The sequence below is a fragment of the Eublepharis macularius genome, chromosome 4 (assembly GCF_028583425.1).
Source record: "Eublepharis macularius isolate TG4126 chromosome 4, MPM_Emac_v1.0, whole genome shotgun sequence".
Lineage (NCBI taxonomy): Eukaryota > Metazoa > Chordata > Lepidosauria > Squamata > Eublepharidae > Eublepharis > Eublepharis macularius.
In genome coordinates, this window is record NC_072793.1 from 103,729,538 (window position 1) to 103,740,486 (window position 10,949).

The window sequence follows — 10,949 nt, forward strand, 5'->3', positions numbered from 1 at the left end:
CTGTAATTCTGCAGAAACAGCTTAGAAAACAGTACTGAGTGCAAAAGATAGAAGATGAAGAGACATTGGGGGTTTACCCTTTTCGGAGTTAAGACCTTGAAGCAGAACTATACAAGGAATTCAGAGGGTTCTCAGATTTTTTTTCCATAATATTAATGTGAAGGTGCAGGAGGCATTTGTAGGGGAGAAAACAGACAGGTATGACTTTCTTAACCCTTTCCTCACCAGTTCTCCATTGTAACCCCTCCAGTGCTGTTTTTTGTACCTTTTTTTGCCTGCCAGGCTCCAAGACTGAAAAGGGTGGTGGTTGTAAGGATAGTTCTCATAGGGGTGAATCAGTAGGTGGGGAAAACACCCTTTATGTCCACTGATTCTCCCCTGCAAATGCTTTTGTCTCTCCCCACATCCCACTCGCATATGTTTGTATGCACATGTGTAGTTTAAGAGTCAAATTACCAGTGGCTGTTTGATTGGCTTTTTTCTTTACCATTTAAAAGCAGCCATTGGGGACAAGAATTGTGATCACAGAGGGAGTTTAAGACATATATAGCACATGTCACTTCCCTGAGAGAAGTGGCCTTCCAAAGTTGAGAGTTGTTATAATCAGAAATAAGGAAAAACACAGATACCCTATTATACCAATCTTTCACCCTACTGAGGCCAATTAACTCTTGCATGAAGCATAGCAATTTATTTCAGGGAAGCAGTGCAAAGGAAGTTAAATCTGTTTTCCTGACACCATAGTCCAGATTTCTTCTTTCCCATCAGTTTTTAAAAGAATATTTGGAGATCCACCCACACAGCTTAGCCTTTAGCGAGTATAGCTTTCAAAATACACATCTTCTAAAGTAATTGTGTTCTTAGAAGATGCATGTTTCAAGTAAAGATAAGGAATGTAATAGTGATTCTCATGAGTCCTTAGAGTAATTGGTTTACATAAAATTACTAATTTTAAATCACTGTGTTCTCTGTTTGATAGATTTATGGAACAAGGGTCCATTGGACCATAAATTCAGCTCTTTCCATCTTTCCTGTTGCTTAGTTTTAAAATTAAATGATCTACACTCTGTAAACATTGGACTTTTTGATCAGTATTTTCGACTTACTGGTAAGTAAATATGTATTATCCTTGCTTTTTCGTTTCCTTTCCTTCGTTCTCTCCGCCATCAAAATTTAGATTGCAAGCTTCTTTCTCTTTTACGTAAAATGTAAACTTTATTGTGTACATTGATAGCTTTGTATAAACAATAAATAATACTTTTGCTAGTCACAGTTTAGCATCAATGCTGATACTCCCCAGCCTGTCATCATGACAGGCTTTATTGATTTATGCTTTATTGATTTTAGTGGTATTTATAGTTAAACAGCTAAAATGATTGTTTTTTAACCTGTTTTGATGTTTTGGGGGTGTTATTGGGAATGCCTATTGTGATTTCTTTCAGCTTATGTCAAGCTTTGAATCCCAGAGTGGAAAAGAATATTTTTTTAAAAATTCTCTTTTTAATTACAAATTCCTTTCTTTAACTTTTTCCAGCTACAACATGATGTATGATAGAGGTCATGTAATAGGAACTGTGAGGTCCATTAAGTCCAGTTTCATAACTCTCTAATTTTCAGCGCAGATAGCTTAGCAGCGTATTTAGGAGAACAAAAGAGCAAACGCCACTAATAAAAGGTTCAGCTTCATGAATAATGTGATGTTCATAGAGATTGTCAGCAGGAAAAAGCACAGGAAGGTGCAGGTGACAGAAGCAAGTAAACTATGTAAAACAGAAATTTCCAAAGTAATAGCAGGAAATGGGCATTTCACAATAACGGTTTAATAGAAAATTATAGCTTTATTCAGGTATAATACAAAATTACAACATTTTTCATCTCTGTCTCCTCTTTAGGACATTCAGCAGAACATATATTAACTTGCCTAACCAGAGACAGTTATAGTACTCATGCCTTTATCCAGCACCTCATGGCAGTGCTCTCATTACTGGCAAGGACACCATCTCCAGAGCCAGTAGATAAGGACTTCTATTCTGAATTTGGGAAAAAAAATACAGGTAAAATTATTTCAAATATTGTCATAATAGGACCAATTGATACTTTTTTACTATACCATTCAGGAGAATCTTCAGATACAAATGCAATATTTTTCTGTTAAGGTTATGTCTTAATAAATGGTGATATTGAGTGTAATCCCATCCCTGGCCGACTAGGAGTGCTCCTGTCCAGGGATTTAGTAAGAGTGAAAAGGATCAAGATTTTTTGTCACGGAATTTTTCTTTTTTAGACTATAAACAATAACACAAAAGCTATAGACCACAAACATAGAAGATAAAAAACAACATTCTAAAAAGGAAACACACTAACAATACATACACAAGTGAAAAAAAGAAGAGAGAGAAAAAAAACCCTAAAACCAAACTTCAGATTTGAGTTCCAATTTTCTCCACCACAAATATGGATCATACTTAGAGTCTCACTTATTCTAAGTTAAACATAAGAGCCCTATTTTTTCTATTGTTCATGATTCTTAATCCATAAATCTAGATATCATCAAGTCCTTATTATTTCACGTAAAAGTCTGTAAACGGTTTCCACTCAGTCAAAAATGTAACTAATGTCTTTTCCCTAATCAGTGAAGTAAGTTTTGCCATTGGTGCAAACTCCAGTACTTTTATCCACCGTTCTTCCTCTGTAGGCAATGTTGGAGTTTTACACTTTTGTGCATAGAGTATTCTTGCTGCCATAATCAAATATAAAAATGAAGTTCCAAAGCTTCTTTCCCACTGGCTGTCCATTATTCCCAACAAAAAAGTATTTGGTTTCAACTGGGTTTTAATCTTCAAAATCTTCTGAATCGATGATTGTATCTGCAACCAGAAACTCTTTGTTTTCTTACAGGTCCATCACATATAATAAAATGTCCCTTCTTGTTTAGCACATTTCCAAGATCAAGATTTTTCAGAAGTTTTCAATAGGACCTTGTGCTGAGAAGCAGAGAAGTTGGTAAACAGAGAATCTACTTTGTATGTTACTGTCTTCTCTGAGGTTCAGCAAGCGTTAGGAAGATTTCCTTTTCCTTTTCATGCAGAAGCAATAGAGAATGTATGGGAATCCTGAGAAAAGCTTGTGAAGCAGGAGTTTGTCAGGTCCCTCTTTTGCAATCCTCCCCCATCACAGGGTCTGAGAGATTCACTGTTCTTATCATGGTTTGGGATTAGTGTAAGGAACCTAGAATTCTTTCTTTCTTATTCTGTAGACTTCATCCTGATATGGCCAAGTATCTCATGTCGGTTAGTAGCCCCTATTTTCATTAATTAGGATCATCTGGCATCTCATCCTTTGCCAGGCCAACATTTGTGGCTTTATTTCTGCTTTTCTTGAGAGTATCTGTGCTCTCTAAGTCTGCAGCGTGCTGCTTCTGGGTAAGCACAAGAGGGTCTCTACTTGGCCTGAACTGCTTAGCTGTGTAGCGGCATTCCTGGTATAGCGGTAGCATACCCATGTGGCAGTATTTTTGACAGTTATATCACTGTTTATTAAGTACAAAAAAGTTATTATCTAAAAATGTAAATAAGACTATTTCAAGATAAGCTTTCAAGGACTAGAGCCCACTTCTGTAAATGCAATGTAGAGGATCCTTAATTGGCAGAAATTTATTTATGAAGTATGAAAAAACGTTGATGGCAGGGAAAATGGCTATAGAAGGTAGGAAACATAAGGTGAAATATAACTCAGTAAAATTAAGTGTAAAATAAGGAAGTACAGAGGTCATTTACAATAACAGGTAAAGGGCTATTTTTCTAGTTTCGCTAAAGCAGTTTAATGACTAAGAAATCCCAAGTCATTATTCAGCCTTCAGGGGAAACTGTATCAAATCTTACAAAGCCTTTAAGGTGCTGCTAAACCCCTGCTTATTGTTGTTGCAACAGATTAACACTGTTAGCCCTCTAGAATTTTTATACTTTTAATATGCCCTTATTTTGATATTTGATAAACTGATTATAAAAATTTAGATTTGCATGTTGCCATTATCTAATGTTGAGAATCAAAATATGAGCAATTTTTTAAAATTTAAAAAAAGTTACTCACTTCTTGAAAATGTTTATAAGAATCTGTGTGTGATTTACTACCACAAGCGTTGCCAAGTATATTCTCGCTACATTATTAAAAAGATTCTGCAGTCAGCTGAGGAGAATAATACCGAGTCAGTGAAGCAGAAATCAGCAGGGAAAGTAAAGAGATGTTTTCATTGGATACGAATTGATTATTTCTGTTGCATGTGTTTTGATGTTCTCTGCACAGTTTCTTTCAGAAAATCAACCAATTTGCAACACATCACTACTTAGCATTTACATAGCCCTTTCTAGTGTTCCAAGTGCCTCCATAGATCTTGAAACAGTCTGGCAAGGCTAGTAGTCTCCCCAAATGTGGAGTGGGAGAGGAGTTGAGACTGGAAAAGGTTAATTTTATAAAAGGTCATCTCGTGAGTTCATGGCAGAGATTAGATTCCAGTCAAAGGTTAATGCAAAATACAAGTCATCTATAATTTTTGCTTGCAGGAAAAATGGAAAATTACGAACTGATTCACTCTAGCAGAGTGAAGTTTATATATCCCAATGAAGAAGAAATTGGAGACCTTGCCTTTTTGGTAGCAGAGAAAATGAACAGCGTGGTTAACCTTCAGTCTCTGAACATACTTCTCTATGTGTTGGCATTTCAAGTGAATGCTGCAGAAGGATCTGCTCAATCCAACAGCTCACTTCAACCTAAAACTCTGATCTTAACCAGTTCAGATTTGTTTCTTTTTGATGAGGATTATATCAGTTACCCGCTACCTAAATTTGCTAAGGAACCACCAAAGAAAGATAAGTATCATCTTACAGATGGAAGAAGGATTCGTGATTTAGATCGAGTACTCATGGGCTATCAGACATACCCTCAGGCTCTCACGTTTGTTTTTGATGATGTTCAGAATCTAGATCTCATGCAGAACCTGACCCTTGATCACTTTAGCAATGTTCTCAGTTTTCCGAAAGGGCAGACTACACAGGAGATCAGCAGCAGTCGAGAGATCCTGTGGTGTGTTTTTATCCCAAGTGCAGAAAGTCGTGAGAAACTAATCTCACTTCTTGCTAGACAGTGGGAGATCTTATGTGGCCGAGAGCTGCCATTGGAGCTCACTGGGTAGTTTTATTTAAAAGTTTATTTTAAAATATATATTTTAGATATTGCAGAGCTAAGATATTGGTTGGAAGATTATGAATTAAAGCACAGTATTGAATTAAGCAGGGATTGGTATTCTCTTCACAGAAAAATAATGTGGCATTGATGCTTGCATGTGTATCACCATTATAGTTCCTTGTGGAGTGAAGAGTTTTTAATCGTCGTATAACATAATCAGCTAAGAATTTAAACTGGATTTTTTAAAACTCTATTTTTATGTAACTGTGTATATTCAGGATTATTAATTAAGCATCCCAGGCAACTGTATGGAAAAAAGGAGTCAACATAAACAAACTTTCACTTAGGGCTGTTACGTTTCCACTGTGTTTTTTTGTAAATATATATATATTTCAGTCTTGCTATTCTATATATAAAATGTGTAAATAATGGTAACAAAAGATGCTTGTGCTATGTCAAAGTGCAATGTTCTTTGTACAAGATGTATTTTATTGCCTATGCTGCTAACAATTATTTAATGATCCTTCAGATAATTTGTACATTTGTCTTTTTATGATGTATCAAATTGAATTTTGTTTACTATTCATGAGTGTGAAAGCAAAATTCTCCTTTTAATCAAATGCTGCTTTTGCATCTGATGAACATTTTTAACAGTTGGGAAAGTTACCAATTTTATTTTATCATCACAGACATGAAGATTGGACAGGATTGACAAGAGTGCCCTTGTTCCTAGCAAATAATGGTGCATTTGTATTTCAGAGCACTGTGTTATTTCTGTTGCCAGTTTTCTCAATACAAATAAAGTGAAATTTGACACAATTGCTCTTCTCACATTGGTTCTTTTTAGATGTGTTTTTACAGTGCAGTCATTTTCCATGTGCTTTGATCATACTGCAGGTCAGCAATACATTTACCTTTTTAAGAGACCATTGGCCTATGAAGGGAAACCTCAAGGAAAAAATACAGAGGCTCTGTAATGATTTTGTCTTTGTTTAAACTAGTTTTGTGATCTTTAATGTCTTGCAACCTTAAACTTTTATCTCAATAAGACCCTGGTCACAACCAACACTCCTTTTTACTCACACAGAGCTTCAGGTGTTCTCTATTTTACCCTGACTTTTACCTTAAGAACACTTTCCTTTTGGGGCTTGAATCCCTCTGCTAACACCACTAGTGACTTTTTGCCCGCTTTATGTAAAGTATATATCGCTGCCTCTCAAAAGGTTGTTGTTGCCAACAAAGGCTTTCACCTTAGTTCTCTTCCATTTAATTGGTATTATATGAAGGCTTATTGATAGATGGTAGTATGACATAGGGTTGCCAAGTCCCCCAGGGCCTGAACCGGGAAACGGGGTGGGGAGTCGTGGAGGGGCATGCGCAAGGGTAACTTACCTCTCACGTGCACACTCCAGAGGACTTCCTTGTTGCACTGGGAATGATGTGGCCAGTGGTGCATAAGCTTTGTCTAGTGAGCCAGATGCAGCCCTTCCTAGCCAGGGGGAAATCTTGCTTCTGTGGCGCAAGCCCTGGTGAAATCTAGATTAGATTACAACAATGCACTTCATGCACAACTGCCTATACATACAGCCTAGAAGCTTCAGTTGGTACCGAATGCTGTGGCCAGAATTTTGACTGGAGTGGGTTGTCAGGACAATAACACTCCGGTCTTGTTCCATCTATACTCACTCCCAGTTTGCTTCTGGGAACATTTCAAGGTGCTGGTATTGACCTTTAAAGCCCTGTATTGGCTGGGAGCAGAATACTTTAAGGACTGGTTACTCCCATATGAACCTACCTGACCTTTCCAGTCATCTGTGGAGCCTCTGTTTCAGGTGCCACCTTCTGCCATCTGAGGCTAGGTGGATGGCAACCAAGGAAACAGCCTTCTCAGTCATGGCATTGAAATTTTGGGACTCCCTCCCTAGAGAGATTAGCCTTTTTCCTTTATCACTGTAATCTGTTAGCGGATGAAGATGTTTTGTTTGGCATTCCATCACTAAAGATTATTAGCCATCCTCCCTGGATGTGTGTTTATAGGGGTTTGTGTTTTGTTTAATCATTTGAAAATATTTTTATATATTTATATTTTAAATACTGTTTTTAGCATATAAAACGTTTTAATGTTTGCCACTTTGGGGACCCTGAGTTGGGTCAAAAGGCAGCATAGATATAAATTTTAAAAAATTTTTAAGAGAAATCTTTGTAATGGAGGAATGAAAAAAGGAAGATGTAAAGTTTAATGGTAAAAGCTTTAAATAGCTAAAGTGGAGAAAAATAAACTAGCGGGTTTTTTTTCTCATAAAAGGTACTGAACATTGGTCTCCAAATTAAATTCTGCTACTTCGTTTAAAAGGTTATTGACCCAGAGTAAAGTGGTTAGTGTACAGGTCAACCATTCCTGGGTCAGCACACATCATCATCTCCCCCCACACCGCCCATTTATTTGTTTATGATGGCAGCAGCAAACCTTTTCATTTGGAGAGTAATGGATATGTTCCTATCTGCCAATAATAAAACCAATTTCTCCTGGTCTCACCTTCCTTTCTGGGAGACGAGATACAATGGTCCTCAAAAATCTGCTGTGCTCAGCATTAAATCTTGGACACTGGAGTGTGACGTGGGACAAATCCTCAATGGGCCTACAATCACAGGAGCATATTCCTTTGCTATATGGAATCCCACTGAAGTGGCCTTCCAAGACTGTGAGCAATGGAATATCAAGGCATGCTGTAGTAAAGGCCTTTCTGTATAATTCATTATATCAGTAAAGTACCCTGGAAAAGTCAGAGGAGAAGAAAGTAACTGTCTATAAAGTAGAGTTGTTCTCAAGGTGCCTACAAGTCCAGCATCAGTTTGAGTACTCTGGTCTAACCATCTTTGTTTTACTAAAAGTTTGCCAGCATAGAGACCAAGGGTCCTCAAGTATTCTGAGAAGCCAATAGTTAATGGCTGCTTTATAGACTAAGGTTATTATTAAGAATAGAGATAGTTCTGCTCTAACCATAGCTAAAGATACTGAAGGAGGAACAGCTAACAGCAGGCAGGCAAATTTGTTCTGAGCAACATCTAAAGACTGGAGATTTCCAGAGCTGCAAATTGCTGCTCTGTATAGACACTAACACAGTAATTTCATTTTATAAATTTCCAAAGTTGGAGAAATTAGGCAACCTCCTCTTTTACTATAAAATCTAAAGATACCAAGGTTAGGTTTTTCAGAATTATGCTTAGCATAGTCAAAATGGGCTGTCCAAGCATCCGACTGATGAAACCTCATCCAGCTAGACACCTAGTGGTTTCTCATCCATTATCCATTTATAATAATGAGTTTTTACTAAAAACCATAATCTTGGTTTTATCATAATTTACATTAAGTAGGTTTGTTTTACAGTAGAAGCTGAGCTGTCTCAGCAAGCTTCTGAGACCAATTTGAGTATGGAATGTCAGTGGTTTATCTTCTGCATAAAGCAAAATTGAAATAGCCTTTTCGCTTTTACTGGAAAAAATTGGGATCAGATATTCCACCATATCAATTATGTATAAATTAAAAAGTAGTGGGGCCTAAATGCAATTTTGATGTACTCCCTTCGAGGTTTTAACTGAGCTAGACAGTTGGCCATGGACACCAAATCTGATCTTTAAGCTGGTGTCCATGTAAAAGGCCTTATATATGCTCTAGCAACCTGTTAATCATTATATTAATTATTTTTTTCCACAAATGATATCTTGAGATGGAATCAAATGTCAGTTTTAGATCTATAAATACCATATATGGTTGCCTAGATGGTCCCTTTGAATATTTATTAACAAGAAGTTGTAATATAAGGTAGTGGTCCAAGGTCACATGTCCCTTGTCTAAATCCAATTTTCTCTAGTGCTATTTTCAATTACCCATACCTCCAGCTTCAACAGGAGATGTCTTGCATATAGTTTTCCTATTATAACCAGCAGGCTTAATGGCCTCTAGTTAATTTCAAAAAGTTAGAATTACCTTTCCCAAATATGTATTATAGTAGAATTCTTTTATAAACCATAATTGTTCCAAACATTGTATAAGGTTTGCAGGCCCTGTGACTAAGAAAAGGAGTATTCCATGGAATTGTAGAGTATGTGAATGCTTTTCAATAGCTAGCTGCCAATAATTTCATCACTTGTGCTGATTTTCACCTCCATGAACTGAGTTACTTTCCTCAAGATATAGCACTGTTCCAAGAAATGGAGAGCAGGTCTGGGAGATGTCAACCTGAACAATCTCTTCACGGTTATCACTATGGGGGTTGTTCTCCTAAGCAATATTATAGGCATGTTGACCTTTTCCTAATTTACCACCTGAGAAAGCTGCACACATACATTCATGCAATCAAATACAACAGTGGAATTTGCCTCAGAGTGCTTTGTTTTGCAGTAATGAAGTTGAGCTATAATTTGGTTAAGTCATCCTTCATTATACCCTTTTCATTCTCAGCTTCAGATAATTTAAGCAATCAGCCTATTGTGAACCAAATAGAAATGGTTTCTCTTAAGATTTAAAATGAGGGGTTTTTAAATCTTTCTCAACTGATCTAAGGAATTTGTAGACCTCAGAAAACCCACACAATGTAATGCATATTTTATGGTATACCATAAGTCTTGGCAGTCTTTAATTTTTGTCAAGAATACATAAACACCAAATTTCAATTGCAGGAAACTGACTGGGTCTAAATGAAGGCTGTAAATGTTTCACAAAATAATGGTCTTGTTGCCCAGTACTTTCTCCAAGCATTTTCTGTTATTTTTGATTGAGGTGGGGCACGGAGAGCACCATGAATCAAATAACTTATATGTACACACATGAGGTGGAAGCAATTCATGCAGGCAGAGCATGACACAATTCTGCTGCTCATAGTTCCCACTACTGCAGAAACAAGTGGCAGTTACAGCTGAACATTTTTGGGGAGCAGGGGATGGATGATGACAATGGCAAGAAATATGAAGAACCATATGTGTGGAAAGGTGGCCTTGTAAATACTCTAAATAAGCAAGGTTTAGGCTGTATGCTTAGGTTTTTTATTGCCACCTCTCCAAAAGCATGTGAAAAATTGGAAGTGCAAAAAAAGGCAAAACAATCAGAAGGGTGGAACACTCACCTTATGGGACAAAACTAAAATATCTGGGGCTTTTAGGCATAAAAGAAGAGTGAGGGATGGCTTACTAGAGATTTTAAAAATCATTCATGGGGTAAAGAAAGTGTATAGAGACTTTTCTCCCTCTTCCATGATTCTAGAAATGGGGGTCACTCTATGAAACTGATTCAAGACAGCCAAAAGTGTTGCTTCACACAAAGGGGAGTCGGCTTCTAGAAGTCACTGCCAAAATATAGGATGGCAATTGACTCATATGTATTTAAAAGGAGGTTGGGCAGGATCTATTGTTGGCTATTGCTCATTGTAGCTGAATGGAGTTTTGTGCATTCAGAGGCAGAATTCCTGTTGATTGTGAGATGCTAGGAGGCAGCAGGTAGGTCTGTGGGATCTGCTTACGGGCTTCCCTGTGTCATCTGACCAGCCAGTGTTGGGAACTGGATTTTGAACTAGATGGGCCACTGGTATGGTCCAGTGTGGCTAGAGTTTATATTCTTGTGTAACCTTAGTTCTACCACAGCATTTCCTGCATATCTCAGTCCCTTCCTCTGAAGGGAATTTCCCAACCTGGAGCTGGCAACCCAATATGGGCCTAGAATGAAGGCCCTCCAGAGTGGAATGACGGTTTCTGGTAACAGATCAAAGGGAGTG

The 10,949-nt window shown here is 37.4% G+C and overlaps 1 protein-coding gene across 1 annotated transcript in view; it reads left to right on the forward strand.

The window, feature by feature from the left end:
• NISCH (nischarin) overlaps positions 1-6,000 on the forward strand; it is a 60,809-nt gene extending 54,809 nt beyond the window's left edge. The window contains exons 19-21 of the mRNA XM_054976250.1: positions 980-1,108; positions 1,893-2,054; positions 4,560-6,000. Coding sequence (XP_054832225.1) covers positions 980-1,108; positions 1,893-2,054; positions 4,560-5,188 — 920 coding nt within the window. The 3' untranslated portion in view covers positions 5,189-6,000. The remainder of the gene's footprint in view (positions 1-979; positions 1,109-1,892; positions 2,055-4,559) is intronic.
• The last annotated feature ends 4,949 nt before the right edge of the window (positions 6,001-10,949 follow it).